At 42.1% G+C, this 21,741-nt stretch overlaps 1 protein-coding gene across 1 annotated transcript; it reads right to left on the bottom strand.

Moving 5' to 3' along the window:
* Window positions 1-3,732: 3,732 nt before the first annotated feature.
* Window positions 3,733-19,028, bottom strand: SCGN (secretagogin, EF-hand calcium binding protein). The gene is made up of 11 exons (XM_077352985.1): window positions 18,836-19,028; window positions 16,030-16,100; window positions 13,022-13,114; window positions 12,681-12,770; window positions 11,190-11,246; window positions 9,839-9,916; window positions 8,146-8,201; window positions 7,838-7,883; window positions 7,562-7,621; window positions 6,541-6,609; window positions 3,733-4,718 (listed from the first exon to the last, which is right to left on the bottom strand). Exons 1-11 carry the CDS (start codon window positions 18,906-18,908, stop codon window positions 4,590-4,592), a joined length of 822 nt encoding a protein of 273 aa, XP_077209100.1. The 5' UTR covers window positions 18,909-19,028; the 3' UTR covers window positions 3,733-4,589.
* Window positions 19,029-21,741: the final 2,713 nt, after the last annotated feature.

Here is a 21,741-nt window from a genome sequence, read left to right on the forward strand (position 1 = left end):
TCTAGACAGCCTGCTTAATTTTATCAGATTGGGGGCCTGCATCTATGACTCGGAATGAAAGCCCACAGTAGACAAAGAGATACAGTTGGCTATAAAGAGGGGGAAATGGTGAATATTTGCATTAAATAAAGATGCACAAAACCCACTTTCCCCCATTCTTTGTATTAGGCCAGGCGTCCTCAACCAGGGCTTTGTGAAACCCTGGGGTTACTTGACAGCCCTGAAAAGGTTTCCCAAATGGGTGGCAGTTAATTTATTTTTTATATATATTTTAAACGTGTTAAACATTTATCAGGTGATATGACCATATATGGTCATGTCAACCCCCTCCCAAGATGGCCCGTAATAGGCCTGGAGGGAGTGGGAAGGGGAGGTTTTCCAGGTGGGCCTGTGCGTGGCTATGCTTCCCAACCATATTCTGCACAATCACACTACCTCTGGGCTTTCTCAATGTTTCAGGGGTTTCTCAATGGTAAAACAGTTGAGAAAGGCTGACCTAAGGATTGAAAATGTCCTGCTCCTCAGCCAAACCAAACTATATGGGAAGTTGATGATTTAATAAACACTGAATGCGGTTCTTCCCAGGAAGCCAAATATTATACATAGCCATATACGAAATCTCAAGCAGTCATGGAAAACAGTATAGTGATCTCTTATCCCAGAAAGACGAAAACACTGCAGGAGCTCTAAGAAGCCTATTTGGATGAACAGAGAACTTCAAGAGGAACTAAGAAAGAAAAGGAAAATGTTCAGGAAATGGAGGGAAGGACAGAGCTCTAAAGAAGAGTACCTACAGGTTACTAGGCACTGTAGATCAATCATAAGAAAAGCCAAAGCTGAAGGTGAGCTAAGATTGGCCAGGGAAGCCCATTGTAACAAGAAAAGATTTTTCAGCTATGTGAGGAGCAAACGTAAAGTGAAGGAGGCAATAGGCCCACTGTTGGGTGCGGATGGACAAACTCTAACGGAAGATGCAGAGAAAGCAGAAAGGCTTAGTGCCTATTTTACATCTGTTTTTTCCCACAGGTCAAAGTGTTTAGGCACATCTAGAGATGGCCATAGCCAAAGGACAGTGTCTGGGTGGCAGGTTAACATGGATAGAGAGGTTGTCGAGAGGCATTTAGCTGCACTGGATGAGTTCAAATCCCCTGGTCCGGATGAAATGCACCCGAGAGTACTCAAAGAACTTTCCAGAGAACTTGCACAGCCCTTGTCCATCATCTTCGGAACCTCTTTAAGGACTGGAGATGTCCCGGAGGACTGGAAGAGAGCAAATGTTATTCCGATCTTCAAAAAAGGGAGGAAGGATGACCCGGGAAACTACAGACCAGTGAGTCTGACCTCTGTTGTGGGGAAGATAATGGAGCAGATATTAAAGGGAGCGATCTGCAAACATCTGGAGGACAATTTGGTGATCCAAGGAAGTCAGCATGGATTTGTCTCCAACAGGTCCTGCCAGACCAACCTGGTTTCCTTTTTTGACCAAGTAACAGGTTTGCTGGATCGGGGAAATTTGGTTGATGTCATTTACTTGGATTTTAGTAAAGCTTTTGGCAAGGTTCCCCATGATGTTCTGATGGATAAGTTGAAGGACTGCAATCTGGATTTTCAGATAGTTAGGTGGATAGGGAATTGGTTAGAGAACCGCACTCAAAGAGTTGCTGTCAATGGTGTTTCATCAGACTGGAGAGAGGTGAGTAGCGGGGTACCTCAGGGCTCGGTGCTTGGCCCGGTACTTTTTAACATATTTATTAATTATCTAGATGAGGGGGTGGAGGGACTACTCATCAAGTTTGCAGATGACACTAAATTGGGAGGAGTGGCAAATACTCCGGAAGATAGAGACAGAGTTCAACGAGATCTGAACACAATGGAAAAATGGGCAAATGAGAACAAGATGCAATTTAATAAAGATAAGTGTAAAGTTCTTCATCTGGGTCAGAAAAATGAAAAGCATGCCTACTGGATGGGGGATACGCTTCTAGGTAGCACTGTGTGTGAACGAGACCTTGGGGTACTTGTGGACTGTAAACTAAACATGAGCAGGCAGTGTGATGCAGCAGTAAAAAAGGCAAATGCCATTTTGGGCTGTGTCAACAGGGGCATCACATCAAAATCACAAGATGTCATAGTCCCATTGTATACGGCACTGGTCAGACCACACCTGGAGTACTGTGTGCAGTTCTGGAGGCCTCACTTCAAGAAGGACGTCGATAAAATTGAAAGGGTACAGAGGAGAGCGACGAAGATGATCTGGGGCCAAGGGACCAAGCCCTATGAAGATAGGTTGAGGGACTTGGGAATGTTCAGCCTGGAGAAAAGGAGGTTGAGAGGGGACATGATAGCCCTCTTTAAGTATTTGAAAGGTTGTCACTTGGAGGAGGGCAGGATGCTGTTTCTGCTGGCTGCAGAGGAGAGGACACGCAGTAATGGGTTTAAACTTCAAGTACAACGATATAGGCTAGATATCAGGAAAAAGTTTTTCACAGTCAGAGTAGTTCAGCAGTGGAATAGGCTGCCTAAAGAGGTGGTGAGCTCCCCCTCACTGGAAGTCTTCAAGCAAAGGTTGGATACACTTTTCTTGGATGCTTAGGGCTAGTCCTGTGTTGAGCAGGGGGTTGGACTAGATGGCCTGTATGGCCCCTTCCAACTCTATGATTCTATGATTCTATGATTTATTTAGATTTCAATATATAAGCCGATTCCTCTCAAACCAGTTGTCTTGGGCCGTTGTACATCGACCATCAAATCCTTTCAATGATAAATAGCAATAAAATTAAGATGGTAAAAACATTTAACACACGTGTTATATGTTACAACTAAGATTTAAGCATCAATGCTGTTTACCACATCTGGACTGGACACAGCCCTAAATGCAATGGGGAGGGAGGGGTGGAAAAGCGTGGGGGAAGAGCATGCTGGGTAAGTGCTCACATTGGCCTCAACTGGAGGCTTGATGGAAGAGCTTTGTCTTGCAGGCCCTGTGGAACTGAGTGAGTTCTGACAGGGCCCTCATCTCCTCCGGGATCTCATCTTAAAAACAACAAAAAAACCAGTTTTGAGTCACCTTAAGGCAAGCAATTTATTGGGACCGTAATCTTTCATGGACTAGAGTTCAGAGAGTCAGATGCAAGAAGCCTGTAAAATATTTGGCAGATTGATGCCTGCTTTTGATTTAGTGGGAGCAAACCTGAGAAAGCTTATGCCACAATGAATCTTAGCCTTCAAAGGGCCGTAATCATCCCCTTGCTTCTCTTCTAATAGATTGATACAGTTTACTCTCTGCTATTAATCTTATGGGGTTATTCCTTTTAAGAATGAACATCTTCATCAAACTTTCATGAGTATTCTCTACCCGTGCATTCACCCTGCGCCTAATGTCCACTGTATCATACAGCACATGAATAAAATACAAGGAGCCATAGTGGAATAAACCAGCAAAGATAGTTTCTCCAAATATTGTGAAAATATATTGAGCAATAAGAAAAAGATATGGAAAAAGATATGGAACAAATACGGAGAGAGAGAGAGAGAGAGAGAGAGAGAGAGAGAGAGAGAGGTGAGAACGAAACGATAGGAGAAACTTTGTATGATTTGCAATCCAGTGCCAAAAGAGTGGTGAGTCATAGCCAAAGGGATAACCTAGGCTCCGGAGCAAGTTGAAGCTAACCGGCAGCCAGGCAGATTCAAGTGGGTAGCTGTGTTGGTACAGAGTAGCAAATGAAAAATTGAGTCCAATAGCAGCTTTAAGACCAACAAAGATTTATTCAAGATGTGAGCTTTCCAGTACAGGCACTCTTCCTCAGACAAAATGTAACTAGGATCATAAGAGTACAGATATAAGGCGAAAATAAATTAGTGGCAAATTAGTAAACTGTGTCATAATATCCAAATTATGGAGTATGATAATTATTTCCTAAAACAGCTAATCAGTCCTTTTGAGTTCAGTTGTAGTTCACAAAAACATTGGAAAAATAATATGTCAAGGTTAGTGATGAATGGCAGACACTTTTCCAGTCGTAAAAAGAAATAATTAAAAGAGACTAGTTGTTTGACGCATCCCTCTCCACTTAAGTGGCTGCTTTTATTCTTAAACAAATACATAGAGCTGCAACTGATATCATACCACTCATGTGCCTTTAAAAAAATACATCAAATCTCTTTTATCAAGTAGTTGTCACAGATTTCAAGCAACGAGAAGGGAATAAAAGGGGGAGGGGCTTTAATTTCAGCCTAGGAATTAGAACACAATAAAATTCAATGTTCTGCAACAGCAGTTCTGGTAAAGAATCTGATAAAGACAGAGTGTTGGGTTTGAGGATATGAGCATGCTTACAAAAGCCATCTGAAATCCCATGGATAACAGCCCATTTGAAAAAGCATGGAACAAGTTACTGCTCAATAAATGCTTTCTATTTGGCTGCATCCTTACAAATGAACATTCCTCCCAATGGTGAGCTGCTCTTATCTTCCCGACTCAGTCAACTAACACAGTTTATAAACACAGCACTGAGAATATTCTGCCAGCACCAACCAGCAGGATTACAGAGGACAAAAGGGGCAAGCTGTAGGAAAAGGCTCACAGAGGTCTACGGGGTCATTTTAACTCCCAGGCACAAGGCGAGTTCAGATTTTTGAATCTTCCCATCCTTGTTGGTATCGCAGTGGCGGAGAAGTATCTGGCGCAACTTATCCAGGTCTGTGCCACTAATGCTAGGCTACAGAGAGAGAAGGAGAGAATTGGCAGGAGATTATGGTATAAATATATATGGCAGTGCTGGCCAAACTGTAGCTCTCCAGATCTCCATGGACTGGCATGGGTTCATGGGAATTGTAGTCCATGGGCATCTGGAGAGCCACAGTGTCATCACCCTGCCCTGATATATGGTATTACTACTTAGTAAGCCTCAGTGCCGGAAAGAGATATAGATGAAGGTTAATAACATTTCATAATTATACCAACTAGTCATCAGGTTGTGTTTTGGCTTAAAAAACGCGCCAATGATGAGGCAGATTACAGAAAGGAATACAGGATGACTACAATATCTGCTTGTGTTGGTGGCTTCTTATTCTTTTCTGTGATGGAGACGAGAATGCTCCATTTGACATACAATCTCTGTGTGTACGTGAAATGAGTCCCTGCACCAATGAGAAGGATTTGGAAGCTCCAAATAGCCCAGCGATTCCTGTGAGAAAGGCAGACTGTGAATAGTTAATGATCAGAGTGCATTCAGAGCCACCTGGGACACAGTGGAGCTGCTCCAGAGGCTTCCCTGTATTTTAACTGCTACAGATGTGGCTGGGGATATTGGTGTACATTGGATGGTTTGGACCAGAGAGATTGTGAAGGATGCATCAGCGGGCTAGAAACAGAGCTGGCCCCGTCTCCCAGTGAACCATGCCGAGTGGGTATTCCATAAGGCAGGGGTAGTCAACCTGTGGTCCTCCAGATGTTCATGGACTACAATTCCCATGAGCCCCTGCCAGCAAATGTTGGCAGGGGCTCATGGGAATTGTAGTCCATGGACATCTGGAGGACCACAGGTTGACTACCCCTATCATAAGGTACAGAACAGAATAGCCCTGGAGAGGGGTCAAAAATAAAGGGAGCAACATGCTTATATGGCCTCCAGCAGATTCAAAATAATATCTCAATAAATACAATATGTGTTTGGGCTGAGAATGCGAAGGATATCCAACTAAATAGCAAATATACTGTTCCAAGAAGGGGGTATGTCGCTTCAGAGCCAACAGAAATTCACAGGTATGAAAAACTTGTAATTATATTTATTCTTTGTGATATCAAAAGTAACAAGAGTGTGCTGGCATATAGTTAAGATAAGAAGAGAAATAAAGGTATATGATACTTGAAGTTATGTTAATTTGTCCCCCAAGAATGCGCAAGAGAGACAGCTAGCTAATGTTGAAAGCTGATTTTAAAAACCTGTAACATGTCTGCACTAATTATTGGCTTTATCTTGTGAAACCTGCTTATCTTTGGGTATCTTTGGATCACATTTTGTTTTGTTTTGCTAATGCAGGTGAATTGCCGTGTTGGTCCAGTGGCACCTTGAAGACCAATTAAGTTTAATTCTTGGTATAAGAATTGTTGTTCTTTTAAGTTGTTCTTTTGTTCTTTTAAGTTAATGCCGCAAGTGCAAAGGCTGTAATAGAAAGATACTTGTGTACTACACCCAAGATGAATTTCAAAACATTGAGGTGTACTTCTTGCCGGGAGATAAATGCTCCGCTATAGGAATGCTAACTAGATACTTGTGGCTTCTTAAGTGCATGCCTGGACCTGAATTAGGCCTGACCAGAGTCATTTAGCACATAAAAAAAGCTAAATCTCTACCACAGTTTCCTGGTATCTTCTGTTTATCCAGGTAAGCAGTCAACAGGGAGTGAGTTTGCCCACTCTTTTATTGCTCCGTGAAAGAACTAGCCCCCATTAAGCTCTGTGCCCTCATGAGCTTTTAAACTGTTGAAATAAGCCATCAAACGACAGGACACAGAACACACAAACCATTAGGAGGTTACCTTGACAAGTTCCATCATATCCTTAACAAACCCATCCACTTCCGGGCCTTCAAGAGCTCCTGTCTTACTCTGGAATATATGAAAATCCACAAATATTTGTGAAATAAAAATAAATACATCAAGGAATAGTTTTCTGCCTTCCCTCTTTCTGACATCATTTTTTACCTCTGAAATCATGTTATTTGTCTACGTGCCTCCTTATATGTATCAAAAAGGAAGGAAGTCTGTATTCCTTGTCTTTCTCTGGGGAACACACAGCAATCCCCTGGAATTACAGCTCATCTCCAGGAAACAGAGATCAGTTCCCCCTGGGGAAAATAGTTGCTTAGAAGATATGGTAAAGCCCCAAACCCTGCCCTCTGCAGACTCCACCCCCAAAGTCTCCAGGTTTCCCCCCCAACCTGGAGCTGACAACCCTATGGGAAACTCTGTCATGGTATTTACATCACTTGGGCATGGAAGATGGCTTTCAGAGCCAGTTCAAATATTATACAGAAGAGTGTGCAAAGGTTGCTACATCTGTTTTCATGTGTGTACTTGTGGATCTCCCAACATTATGCTACGCTGCTAATTTAGTAATATCACATACATGAGGTAGACTCAGATGGTAGAGGATGGATCGGCACATGAAAGGCAACTAAGTTGTTCTAAGAACAACTCTCAGAGAACTGTGACTAGCTCAAGGTCATCCAGCAAGCTGCATATGGAGAAGATTAGAGGTTGTTGCTCTTAATTACCACACCACATTGGCTCAATTAAGACTGGAAGTATCAGGAGACTCAGAAGCTCTGCCCATTCTCCACCCCCAGAACACAAGAGCCATTCCCTTACAGGGAACTGCCATGCCATGTGAGGAGTCTGGGGCAAACACCAACATGGCAAGTTGTTGCCATTGCTGCTTGCAGTGCCCTGAGAAGCGGAAACACACCAGCAGCAAGGTCCTGGCACATTATCCTATAGTTGGGCTGTAAGATTTGATGTGCCCTTTGATGACCAGAACACACACGCACACAAAACTTACGACATCATAGTGAGAAAAGATTTTCTCAAAATCCCTTTTCCTTTCTTCTGTACTACAAGCCTGAATGGAAAGGAAAAGCAGATTTCAAAGTCAAAGTCAAATACCTTTATTGGCATAATAGCAAAACATGTATATAAAAGGCAAAGCCATTCAAATCCCAGATCACTTGCAGAAACTCAGATTTAAAGAAACAAAACAAAAACTGTCTTAAACACGCACACATGAACACACATACAAAGAATGACTAAAACTGCACTGAAAACTACCACTACTTACGTCCATTTTAAACTGAAGGAGAAAATTCTCTTGCAGAGACAGGATCCTAAAAGGAAAAAGCCAAACGACAGGCAATGCTCATAGAAATCAAAGAGAGCAGGTGGACATTTCTAAAATTGATGTTAAAAGAGCGCTACCTTTAGCATTGCAGTACCAGGCAGAAATTCAACAGGCATATTTTTTCACAGCATGGAGATTTAGCAACAGCAGCAGTTGCACCTATCTGCCCTGCCTCTTTGGTGAGAAGCCCTCAGCTTCAACAAGGTCATTCTTTAAAACCCTTCTTTGCCAGGATCATTGAAATCTACCTTGCCAGGTCATTCAGGTCCAGTTGTCCATCTTTATTTTTGTCAAAGATCTTCATCTAAAAGGCAAAAAGAGAAACATGTTAGTGGAAGGAGAGCTGGTAAAGAAACTGAGCATAAAGGGGAATGTTGCTGTTCTTTATTATTACTAATTCTTTATCACATGGTATGTATTACGTAGCCAGGCAAGAGATGTTCAGAGGAGGTTTGCCATTGCCTGTCCCCCCCATCATGACCCCGCTATTCCTTGAAGGTCGCCCTTCTGGGTACCAGCCAAGGCTGGCCCTGCTTAGTTTCTGAGATCGGACAGGACAGGACTTGCTTGGGCTATTCAGATCAGGTTATTGCTGTTCTGAAAGACATTCTACCAAGGAATCTGAGTGCTTTGTAGCCAAATCCTGCTGACAGCATTGTTATCTTACTGCATTTTTCAGTCAGAAGGCAGTCGCTGCTTCATTTCAGGGATTTGGCAGTGAATGCAAGGTGGAAATGAATTCATCTTGTGCTTTGTTTTCAGACATTCCAAGGTTTTCTCTCAGTCTTCCATATAGGCAGAGAAAAATCCAGTGTTCTTATAATGTGAGAAATCATTCTCCTGTTGCTTTTTTGGAACTGACCTCAGGAATTTAGATAGGGTTGCCAAATCTAGTTCAGATAATTCCTGGAGATTTAGGGGACAGATCTAGGAGAAGGCAGAATTTAAGGAGGAGAGGGAGCTCAGCAAGGATGTGAAGCTCTAAAGGTTGCCCCCTGAAGCTACCATTTCTTCTAGGATGCCAAATCCACAGGTAGTTCTGGGAGAAGTCCAGCCCCCGCCCTGGGCAGAAGATAGCAGCTTGTGGGCTCAGAGCAGCCCATGTTCTTTTCTTTGTGATACACACATTAGAAATATTTTTTAGCAATCTCGTTTTATAATCATAGAGTTGCCAGCCTTCAGGTGTGTCCAGCAAATCTCCTGGAATTGCAATTGACCTTCAGACTACAGAGATTACTTCCCCTGAAGAAAATGGCTGCTTTGGTAGGTGGAGCCTACTGAACACTGGGCACAAGGTTTACTTTGCAAGGACAGGTTTCAGTCAGTTAGGTTAGAGAGAAGTGACTAATTAGGGTAAATGAATGTATGGAAAGTGATACTGGAAACTGTAGAGATTTTTGCCAAGTCCTTGGGAGATCTATTGTCCTAAAATGTTAATCTTTCTGTAATGGAGAGGAAGTTACTAGTCAATCAGCTGTTTACCCCCATACATTCTAAATTACAGCTAGGTTTCAAACCTGTAATATATACAAAGGTTTTAAAACATATACATGCTTGGGGGGGGGGGTCTATGAGGTTCACTCTTGTCGCCAGTTTGTTCAGTCTCTATGTCTCCCTTTAATGGGAGTCATTCCCAGTTTTGACGAGAGTGATACTGACATTCTGATAACCCCCTTTTCTTCATCCAAAATTAACCGAGACTCTGAACTGCTGCAAGAAGATGCAAATTATTTACAAGCAAGTATTTATACGTTCACTCTACCTGTGGGGTAGTGATGGGGTAGCATGAGGTACTGAATCTCTGTTTCCTGTCCAGTAGGACACTTTAAAATTTGTCCAGTATTGTCCATTTGTTATTTTCCAAGCTTATCAGGACAACAGTCTTTCTTAGAATGTATTGTGATTATTACATTATGCAAATAATAGATGCTTTTGGCTTACCATGGTGTCGGTATATTCCTGCAATTTTGCCTTAGAAATGTTTTTTCCATGTTGACGACAAAGATCTTGTAGAAAGTTCTGCAGACAGAGGGAAGGATAACAGACTGTCATATATTAGAAATAATTTCAAAAAACCAAGATGGGACTCAGGCATTCTGAATGGGTTTAGACCAAACTGTGGCTCTCCAGATGACCATGGACTATAATTATCACAAGCCCCTTCCAGCATGTTGGCAGAGTTTGGCCACCCCTGGTTTAGAATAAAGCCAAAATGTGAAAAGCTACTTGTTGGTATGTACTTATTGTTTATGTGCTCTAGCTCTATTGATAGTTAGAGAAAATTTAGCATGTAGTCCTACAAACCTGTATTGATGTATCCCATAATAAAGGAGGACTCAAAAATGTTTGAAGTGTGGTATATGAATACAAAGAACGATGACCCAAAGTGAATCATATACATGGTCTAGTTGTAATACAATAGTCCCTTCAAGCTAGTCACCATAATTTCCTCCATGCTGTAGTTAAGGGTTTGGAGCTAAGAGACAGTGGGTAGCCAAATGTCATGTACTAAGTTCATGGCAAAGTGAATTTGAGTTGTAGCTCATTCTTTTACCTTCTCTATTACACCTGGATAAGTGAAATTAGGGAAGCCATATTTATTTATAAAAGCAGTAAATGTTCTTCAAATCACTATTCTGTCTTCTCTGTTAATATAATAAATAGATTCAGGCAGGTCGCTGCATTGGTCTGAAGCAGCAGAACAAAAGTGTTGAGTCCAGTGGGACGTTTAAGACTTTGTATACATGCACACTGAATCTTATACCTTGAATAAAACTTTTCTGGTCTCAAAGGTGCCACTGGATTAAAACTTCGTTCAGTATCCTTAATAAATATTAATGAATACAAAGTAAAAAAAACCCAAAATATTCTCAACCTAAACAGAATGGAATAATGTCTGGACTTCATGGACAGGTCATGTTGTTTATTGTAATTGAAAAACAAAAATGAGGACATAGAAAGAAAAGATCTTTTTCATTTATAAGAAAGAAAAGATCCCTTTCATTTGCAACTTGGTGCTCATTACCAAGATGATACCTTCTAGGGAGGCCAGGAGGGCCACCTCTGGGTTCTGACTTCAGTCCTTTGCCCTGTTCAATTTAGCAGTGGTTGGGGACACCGGTAGGGCTTTCTTACTGGGGGAGAGGAATGAGGTAAAATAATGATGTAGTGATATCCTTCCTCTTGAAGTTTAAAAGTACATGAAAATGATCTGATGACTTCACTCGAAGCCATTCAAGAAATTTCTCAGGTGTGCCAATGATCAAGCATGAGAGGACTCTTGAAAACTTACTCGGAGCTCAGCAGCACAAAGAAAGCCGCTTCTGTCGGAATCATATTGACGCCAGATCTGAAAGAAAAACACATTATAGTAAGATAGCACCATTAAAAAAATTATATATATACACACACACACACACACACTTTTAAAAAGGAAATGCAAGACCCTGTTTAGTATGGAGATGAGTAATAATTCTAGGGGATCCCCAGGTCTCACGTGGGGACTGGCATTCCTAAGGCTCATTCCACACACTTTGGATATTGCACTTTCCATGTGCTTCAGAAGCTAGACTTTTCTGTGTGAAATAGAGAAATCTAGTTCTGAAGTTCCATAAGCTCATTCCCCTCTCACGGGATAATGCACCTTTCGGTGCACCTTGGAAGCATTTTTTCTTATTTCGCAGAGGAATCTTCAGCTGCAAAAGCACATGGAAAATGTATTATCCAAAGTGAGATGAGCTCTGTAAAATATTTAGTATTATAAAAAAGTCAACCAATTCTGCTGTTATTCCATCTTCTCCCAAGGAGGAGAATGCACAGATCGATCAGTAATTGTCCTGGTATTGCGGTACCTTCGATGATAGTCATGTTAGTGCAGTACTGAAGGCCAAATGAAACAGTGTTCACTCAATTCGCCCGCGGTCCCCAAAATGCTAGATAGATCCAAGCTAGAAGATAGATCCGAGCAAGAAGAACCAGAGACAAATTATTTTATTATGACTTGACGCATTCAATCCTCTCTTATGTTTGGGCTGACTGTATTATTTACAATATTCGAAGCCCACTGCTACACAGTACTTGACTAGGGCCTTTTGATATAAGCAAAGAGAAAGCTGGAATTCTAGAATTTGATATGCAGCAGAAGGAGCTGACGGGGAAATTCTCCAGAGGCCATCTGTGGAAACAGAAGGCTTGTTGCCTCTTCCACAGGAAATACGTTCACAGTGAACATAAAGAGATGGTAAATGAGATACACACCGCACCTGAAAGCAGCCGATCTCTGCCCCATTCATTAAATGGCTGGGTGAAGGTTTAATTTCTAAAATAGCAGGGCAGGGGGCACAGGGAGGAAGGATACTCAATCTTCCCTTGCCCGTGGCTTCCTTCTCTGCAACCTGTGCTTGCAGGTATCTGGGTCTAAATTGGTTCCTTGTGCAGTAACTGGAAAGCAGAGTTAACTGGAGAAAAAAAAGGCCCTGTTCCTTTAAATAGAAGCATAATCTGCAGAAATGAGTGGGTGAGGCATGGAGGGAAACAAGAGCGGGGTTCCTCTCCCCTCACCTAGGTTCTCTGACTTCTAACCTTCAGACTCTGTGACCTAACCGACTTCACAAACTCATGACTGGGATGTACCTGGTTAAAAACTATGGGTGGGTTTCCATCAAGAATAGTTTGAGTATAGCCTAGACAGAAACCAAATTGAATTCATTAAAAGTGTGTTTGATTTAATAAAAATCTAATAGCACTTAGAAGCAGCAGCAGACAAGGAGGGATCGATACCCACCCGAATAAACTCCACGCTGTTGTCCAGGGGCGTTTCCCGTCGGAACAGCAGGAGAAAGTTCTCATCCTCGGGCAAAAGCATGCTGGCAAGCTGAAATACCAAAGCCTCAATTATATTTCTGCGGTCTCCTCAGCCTCCTCAACCGTTCTTTAACTAATCTGTATAGATTGAATAAAGCGGGTCTTGTATTAAGTAGCCAAAATAGAAACAGCTCTAGAATCAACTACAGACTGCTTCAGTTCAAATGATATTTGGATAAAGATTCAAATCTACAAGTTTCTAAGAATGGTTCTTTTTAATAGTTGTTTGGTACTCTGTTCTACATTTAGATAGTCGGGTACCTCTTGTATCTCTAAGCGTCCATCGGCAGTCACGTCAAAAGCAGACATATAGTGTTCTTTTACCATCCGAACTTTTTCTTCCGTTATGATGCTCTGCAGAACGGAAAGCAAAAGCCTGAGAATCAGTCCCCCAGCCGTAATATATTCTGCTCTGTGCTTTTACTTGTAAAACTAGCAGCAAGACACAGATGGTTCTAGCAAGGGGAAGGAAGGAAGGAAGGAAGGAAGGAAGGAAGGAAGGAAGGAAGGAAGGAAGGAAGGAAGGAAGGAAGGAAGGAAGGAAGGAAGGAAGGAAGGAAGGAAGGAAGGAAGGGAAATGAACCAAGCAGATCCAAAAACCACTCTGTGTCTGTAGCACTATCTGGGGTCACAGTGTTTTGGAACTGAGGTGCTTTGTCTGCAGGGAAGTAGTTTTGGCACTGATATTCTTTCTCTGTTCCATTTGTAGAGCATTACTCAAGTATATGTTTACCCAGTCAATGTGAGAGTAGCAACGATATTTAGTAATCTCCCTTACTTCCTTCTCCATCTCAACATCAACCTCAAGGGTTTGACCAGGTGGGTGATAGTATCCCTCCCCCTTGTTAAGTAACCGTTAGGGTCCTGTATTTCCACTCATATAGCTTCTGATTTTCTAAGATTGGAATCTATGCCTTCTTTGATGTGCAGTGCAAAACCTCCTCCAACGCATCCCTCCTTGTTTTGCCTGCAGAGCTTATACCCAGGAACAACTGTATCCTATATATTTTCCACATCCCACCATGTTTCTGAGATACCTACTATATCTAAATTTTCACTCACTAAGCCAGCCTTTCTCAATTTTTTTTCTGTTGAGAAACCTCTCAAACATTCTTCAGGCTTCACAGGTTGTTGCACTTGTGAACCACATATGGTCATACCTTCCAATAAATGTCTGAGAAATTAAAAACATATATAAAAAATTAACTTCCACCCATTCAGGAAACCCTTCCAGGGTTTCAGAAAATCCTGGTTGACAAATTCTGTGCTAAGCATTCCAGTTTCACATTTTTATTTCAGAAGGCCTTTTAAATTAAACTCATAACCTAGTTTATATATTTAATGCAAATTCCTTTTAATTTCTTGATGCTAATTTTTTAATCATGTGCTAATTGTGAATGCTTCTTTTAATTTGAAAAACATATACAACTAATGTAAATAAATAAAATAAACTGGTGATCACTCAGAATTTCTTCTCTCTTGAATTTACCACTTTCTCATGATTTATCGTACAAGATTTGAAGTTGGTTATGAAAATGACAATATTAACTATCTCACTTTTTTCTCATTCACAGATAGTTTATGGGGACTCTGGATCATATTCCAAAAGCTGCACCAGATATGACTATGACACGTATCTGTCATTGTGTAATAAGTGATTTGTGCATCTAGCCATAATGAGGGCTGTAGAGAAAGGAAGGAAATAATTTAGCCCAATTTCCCCTGCTTGGTTTAGCTGATTGAAATCAGGCTCTGGTGGTTTCAAAGAGGAAGCAGAAGTGTCCTTGTAAAACCTGTCTGCTCCCCTATTAAAAGCCTAATAAAACCCCATATTCAATTAGAAAACTGAGTAGGAGGGTTGAATCCCTTCTTTCCCCTTGTGGCCCCAGTTCAAATCACAGTGGAGTCCACAAAATTCCCTTTGGGCAAAGTATTGGAGATTTGTTATTTTTGCAGTGTCTACACTGGTTCTTAGAAATAGCACTAGATTTAGGCTGTTTCTTGTTTTGATAAACTGTTCTGAATATATAAAAATAAAAGGGCAATATGACCAATGAAATGAAACAGAAACGAAACAAAGACATGCAAATAGTTCACTGCACAGTTAACTATTCACTTAGTCATATATCTTTTTCCAAAGAAATTCTTCTTCCAAAGAAGAATTCTTTTACAAATAATAACATTTAATTCTTGTAATTCTTGTAATTCTTTTACAAAGCCTCACGTTAACGGATTTTGGAAGCCCGAACATTGCATCTGCAAAACTAATAAGCACAACCACCTGCTTCTCTTCCTGTTCCTTTTCAAAGTAACATGCATTAAAGCTTCTCGGTTCATCATCAAACACGATAAGCAAAGATGGTTGCGTCAATTTGCTGGAACTAAATGAGTTGGTGGCAAAAGGTGGCCTCAGAGCACAAGCTGGGGGAATATTTTAATCAGGTTGTTGCACCTGTGAACAATAACTATGTAAACAGGGAACCATGGTGATAAATGGGGATAAACATTCCCACCTTCAGACAGAGCAGCAGGCATAGGGCAGCCAGGGCTGTACCTCCACATGCAGACAGCTGGGTGACCTTGGGCTAGCCGAAATTCTCTAAGAACTGTTTTTGCAGAGCAGTTCTGTTACAGCTCTTTCAGCCCCACCTATCTCACAAAGTGTCTGTTGTGGTAGTTTGGTGTAGTGTAGTGGTTAGGAGTGTGGACTTCTAATCTGGCATGTCAAGTTTGATTCTGCACTCCCCCACATGCAGCCAGCTGGGTGACCTTGGGCTCGCCATGGCACTGATAAAACTGTTCTGACCGAGCAGTAATATCAGGGCTCTCTCAGCCTCACCCACCCCACAGGATGACTGTTGTGGGGAGAGGAATGGGAAGCTGATTGTAAGCCGCTTTGAGCCTCCTTCGGGTAGAGAAAAGTGGCATATAAGAGCCAACTCTCCTTCTTCTCCTTCTTCTCCTTCTCCTCCTCCTCTCTGAAATGGCTTTGCAGCAACAGCCCAAGAATTTGGGTTGGTAAGGGATACCAGCATGTACACCCAGAGTTGGGCATACGTGCAAGGAAGGCTGAGGTGTGCATCTGCATGGTGGAGGACGTTCAGTCATGCTTCTTATCATAATGCAATAGATGCAGGTGGGTAGGCTGTTCTGAAGCAATAGAACAGAGCTTAAATCTGGTGACACCATTAAGACAACTATGTAGGAATACAAAGTTGGTCTTAAACATGTCACTGGCCTCCAAATTCCATTCACAATTCAGTACTTACTCCATGGTTTGTGGTCTTTAGCAGATGATGGAAAAAGTTGTCAAGCTCTTTCCCCTCTATGTAGCCATTGCCTAAAATAAAGGAATATGCATGTATTACATATACTTAAAACAACTATATCTGAATGCAAATGACACAAAGCATTGACAGTTTAATAACTCTTTGAATTCCTTCTTTATCACCAAATGAAGGAATATAATCAATGCATGTGGCCTGTTTGCATTTTGAGATTTTTTCATTGACACAAAATTGGTAAACATGGGTAAAAATCGGTAAACAAGAGAGCCAGTGTAGAGCACTGGACTCAACTGGATTTGCTTCCCCACCCCTCCTCCACATGGGTGACCTTGGACCAGTCACACATCTCTCAGAGCTCTCTCAGCTCCAGCTACTTCACAGGGTGTCTGTTGTGGGGAGAAGAAGGAAAAGATATTTGTAAGCCGCCTTAGGAGTCCTTTGGGTTGTGAAAAGCAAAATATAATAAAACAGTTCTTCTTTAAAAGCTGCCAGCTGCCTAGTCTACAATTTGTCTGGAAAGTTCACAGGGCTTTAGATATATAATACTAATGTTAGTGAAAAGGACTGAAAGTCTCAGTTTAATTCAGCCTCAGCTAATCAGGTAATTAAAATGTAGATTTAAAAGTAGAATCATAGAATCATAGAGTTGGAAGGGGCCATACAGGCCATCTAGTCCAACCCCCTGCTCAACACAGGACTAGCCCTAAGCATCCTAAAGCATCCAAGAAAAGTGTGTATCCAACCTTTGCTTGAAGACTTCCAGTGAGGGGGAGCTCACCACCTCCTTAGGCAGCCTATTCCACTGCTAAACTACTCTGACTGTGAAATTTTTTTTCCTGATATCTAGCCTATACCGTTGTACTTGAAGTTTAAACCCATTACTGTGTGTCCTCTCCTCTGCAGCCAGCAGAAACAGCATCCTGCCCTCCTCCAAGTGACAACCTTTCAAATACTTAAAGAGGGCTATCATGTCCCCTCTCAACCTCCTTTTCTCCAGGCTGAACATTCCCAAGTCCCTCAACCTATCTTCATAGGGCTTGGTCTCTTGGCCCCAGATCATCTTCGTCGCTCTCCTCTGTACCCTTTAAACAGAATAAACAGAATAAACAGCTCTGATTAAAATCTAGGAGTGGGTTCACTGTTGATGCTGTAAACAATTATGACTGGAGACAATATATGAAAATGTTTTAAATTGGAGAGAAATTGACTGTGTTATCCTGAACAGAGTAAGGCCCTTCTGTTGACAGTAATGGCTGCAAAGGGTATAACTTTGATTAACAATTTCATGGTGTTACTATTGCCACCATCACTACTACAATAATAATCATTAAACGTATCCAGTAGTGTGATGTTAATATATGTCTCTCTAATAAATTAATACACAATGGAAGGTAGTAAAATCTGCTTTAAACCAGTTTGCAGTGCAGACTTACACTCTCCCAAGCCCAATGACTATAACATATGTAGGGTATATCTTTGCTTAGTATCTTCAAGTAGCCAAAATACCCAGTTTTACCACACCCAATGTAGAAGGAGGAGTTGGTTCTTATATGCTGCTTTTCTCTACCCAAAGGAGTCTCAAAGCAGTTTACAATCAATTTCCTATTACTCTATCCACAACAGACACCCTGTGAGGTAGGTGGGGCTGAGAAAGCTCTGAAAGAACTACTCTGCAAGAACAGCTCTTAGGGAACTATGACTAGCCCAAGGTCATTTATCTGGCTGCATGTGGAGGAGAGAGGAATTAAACACAGGTCAGATTAGAAATTGGTGCTCCTCTTTAACCACTAAACCAAGATGGTTCTTAAACCAACGTGGCTTACAAATGTTGTTGTTGTTATGTGCAAAGTCGTGTCCGACCCATCGCGACCCCATGGACAATGATCCTCCAGGCCTTCCTGTCCTCTACCATTCCCCGGAGTCCATTTAAGTTTGCACCTACTACTTCATTGACTCCATCCAGCCACCTCATTCTCTGTCGTCCCCCTTTCCCCCCCCCTCGATTGCTCCCAGCATTAGGCTCTTCTCCAGGGAGTCCTTCCTTCTCATGAGGTGGCCAAAGTATTTGAGTTTCATCTTCAGGATCTGGCCTTCTAAAGAGCAGTCAGGGCTGATCTCCTCTAGGACTGACCGGTTTGTTCGCCTTGCAGTCCAAGGGACTCGCAAGAGTCTTCTCAAACACCAGAGTTCAAAAGCCTCAATTCTTTGACGCTCGGCCTTCCTTATGGCCTAACTTTCGCAGCCATATATTGCAACTGGGAATATCATAGCCTTGACTAAACGCACTTTTGTTGGCAGGGTGATGTCTCTGCTTTTTAGGATGCTGTCTAGATTTGCCATAGCTTTCCTCCCCAGGAGCAAGCGTCTTTTAATTTCTTTGCTGCAGTCCCCATCTGCAGTGATCTTGGAGCCCAGGAAAATAAAATCTGTCACTATCTCCATTTCTTCCCAATCTACAAATACCTTTCCGTTTCTCTCCCCACAACACACACCTTGTGAGGTAGGTGGAGCTGAGAGAGCTCTAGGAGAACAGCTCTAACAGAACCCTGACTGGCCCAAGGTCAGCCAGCTGGCTGCAGATGGAGGAGTGGAGAATCAAACCGGGCTCTCAGGATCAGCGTCTGCCGCTGTTAACCACTTCACCAAGCAGCCTCTCACCAAGCAGGAGAGGATCAGATAGAATTATCCCGAAATACAAAACTTCCTTATGAACCAGAGCGGCAAAAACAATCTGGAACGGACGCGAGCGCCAGCTTCCCACGTAGCCCCCTTCCGAAATCAAACTCACCGTCTGCGTCGAAGTGCTGCCAGGCGCGCAGGAAAGTCGCTGCGTCGAGGCGCTCCAGACGGTTGCTGTCCATGGTGCTGCAGACGAAGCGCCCTCACGGCGGCCAAAGTCCAGAGACCAACGCTTTGACTGACAACTGGCTGCTGACTTCGGAGTGCTCAAAGAGAGGCGGGCGGGTTATCTGGAGGCGGACAGGCCAGGGACACGCCCAGAGCTCCGAGTCGTCCAGCTGCTGGCGGAGACAAGGGGGGCAGGGCGTGACAGGGACCCCAGAGAAGCGCTGCAGCTGTGTAAATCTCTTCTCACCCAAATAAAAGGAATCAGCTTTGTGCCTTGGTAGTGGGAGACTTTGCTTATGGAGAAGAGCACTTTAAGGGCCAACCCGACAGATTCATATGCCAAGTTATCTTATTTCTTATTTGGAGATTGGATGGGATGAAATGTGGAGATCCCCTCTGAATACAGGTTCCTTTTTTGCATGATTGTTGACTCTATATCTCCTGTATTGCATTTTGTCGGCATTATAATTAAGCTGCATTAAAAACAACAACAAGAAGTACTCTTGCAATGTGCAGCTGCTGGTTCCAACACTGCAACTCCTACCCCAGATGGCAAGAAAGTACATGGGCCAAAAATTACAGTCCAGTGTAGGACTTGGGCAGTGTGGGGAAAAATAAGCTTTAACTTCACACAGAGAAAGTCTTAAATTTAATTCCAGGCATCTCCAGCTAAAAGGTATATGCGAAAGTCCTCTTCCTGAGACTCCAAAGAGCTGATGCAGGTCCATGTAGACAGTAGTGACCTTTATGGATCATCTGTGTCCAATCTTTCCTTGCCAGGGGAAGAGTGCAATGCTTTAGAAAAGAAGCTAAGCACCCCCTTTTTCTTAGTAGAACAAGAGCCAAACTAGATGAGTTTATGCCAGCAAAGGTACTCTGACACTGAAACGAAATGAGATGCTAGCCCTTCGTTGGAGTCTTCCCCACCCCCTGCATTCCTTACCCAGAACAGTGATGGAGGGCATTATATGCCAACAAATTTGTTTTTAATCTGCTGCATCAGGAGTAGGCAATTTTAAAGCAACCAAATCACATAGTAACTGAATGTGCAAATCCAGGCTTATTCAGCTATGAACACCGATCAACAATCACATTGGTAACGGGATACATTTTAATCTTAATGGGGGAGAATATGTAGACCTGCCTTACTCTCACTTCTTCCTGCCTTCCTCTCTAGATCATTAATCAGAACTAAATTTTCAGTGCCACGCTAATGTAAGATGTATTTACCTCCATGGGGCTTCCTTTGCAACATAACACTGAAAATCAAACAGATGAGCGATACGGGAAATACTATTTTTCTTCCTTCCCTGCATCTTTCATCAGAAACTGGAGCCTTAATTTTGTTCAGGTCAAACAAATTGGATTTGCCCAGACAGTGGCCTCTCTCTTACCCTTCCTGGGCAGGAAAAATCTAATTATCCTTCCAAGATGGCATTTATCTTCCTCTGATTCATCTGGGTCACCTCATCTTACTGGAAGAAAAAACAATGAGTCCAAGGATGGGAAATCTGGGGTCAGCTTGCTTGGCTCCTTGGATAAGGTTAAGGACAATCTCCCCCACCCCCTCTGATAATGACATTACCCAAAATATTTTGAAAGAGATCAGAAAGATTTGCAGCACTTTCTAACATGGTTGATCCAATTTATATTCTCAGGACTCACAATATTAGTTCTGGGTAGGTTGAGGATGAGATGGCAGAATCCATCTCTGGCGCTTCCTTCCAAAATTACTTTCTCTGGTTCAGTCATCAGTTTTTGCGTTGTCTGAGCTATTTGTTCAATTTATTGCATTATACAGAAAGAAAGAGAAACTTCACGCTGGCCTGCTCACTTCTAATAAATAGTTTCCTATGGGAAAATGACACAATGTAAATGCCAAGGTTTTTATTTTAAATGACCAACAGCATTCAGAAGCAATGGTTTGAAGGTAGGAATACCTTTCCTCCTCTTTCCCCCAAACTTGTTCTCCTTATATGGGATTCCATCTGTAAATTGAAAGGGTATTGTGTATCAGGAAACCCAAAGGGAAGTAGCTGGCAGGGGTGAGTGCAATTCTGAGCAGAGAAATTCTAGCACTGGATGTTTTAACCTCTTCCTCACTTTCCAAGGATACTTTTTGTGAAAAGGTTAATAAAGGGGTTTCATAATATAAGTCTTCATTGTGTCCACTCCTTTGTATAATCAGATTTCTTCAATTTATCATTGCTGGTTTGGAGATTGGTTAAAAGTACAGTGGTTTGTTATGGTTCCTGGGAGCTAATTCACTTGATTACTAAACAGAGATAACATATTGTCATTCGGTCTCACTAGCAAAAGCAGTAGATGAGACGGAAACCTTTGATTACTCTGCAGAAATGTCCAAATCTATGAGGATGAAGGAAAAACAGGTTGCTTACCTGTATCTTGTTCTTTGAGAGGTCACCAACTGTGCATCTTCCCGATAGGCTTGGTATTTCCATAGAGCAACAAGTTCAGCAACTTCTAATGGTAGTAGTCTTTTGCATTAGAAATGCAGGTTTTGTTCTTCCTTGGCATTTACCAACATTGCTACTAATTTCTTCTAAATCAGGGAGCAACAAGAAAGCAAACTTTCATGTTCTTTGACAATTGTTCCTGAAACAGGCAAAAATTACCTTTTTGTGCTGCTTTATGGAATGACAGATGGCTTCTGAAAGTACAGTGGATGTCTCTTCTGGCAAAGTTCAGCTCTGTGATGAGCAGAGACCACCAAGTAATAACATCTGGTATTCAGTATTCAGTCTTTATGAGACCCCAGGAATGTATATATTTGTTGTTATACTTTCCCCAAAATTGTGGAATCATGACGTTCCTTTGTCTGCCTAT

This window comes from Paroedura picta, chromosome 9 (genome assembly GCF_049243985.1).
Source record: "Paroedura picta isolate Pp20150507F chromosome 9, Ppicta_v3.0, whole genome shotgun sequence".
Classification (NCBI taxonomy): domain Eukaryota; kingdom Metazoa; phylum Chordata; class Lepidosauria; order Squamata; family Gekkonidae; genus Paroedura; species Paroedura picta.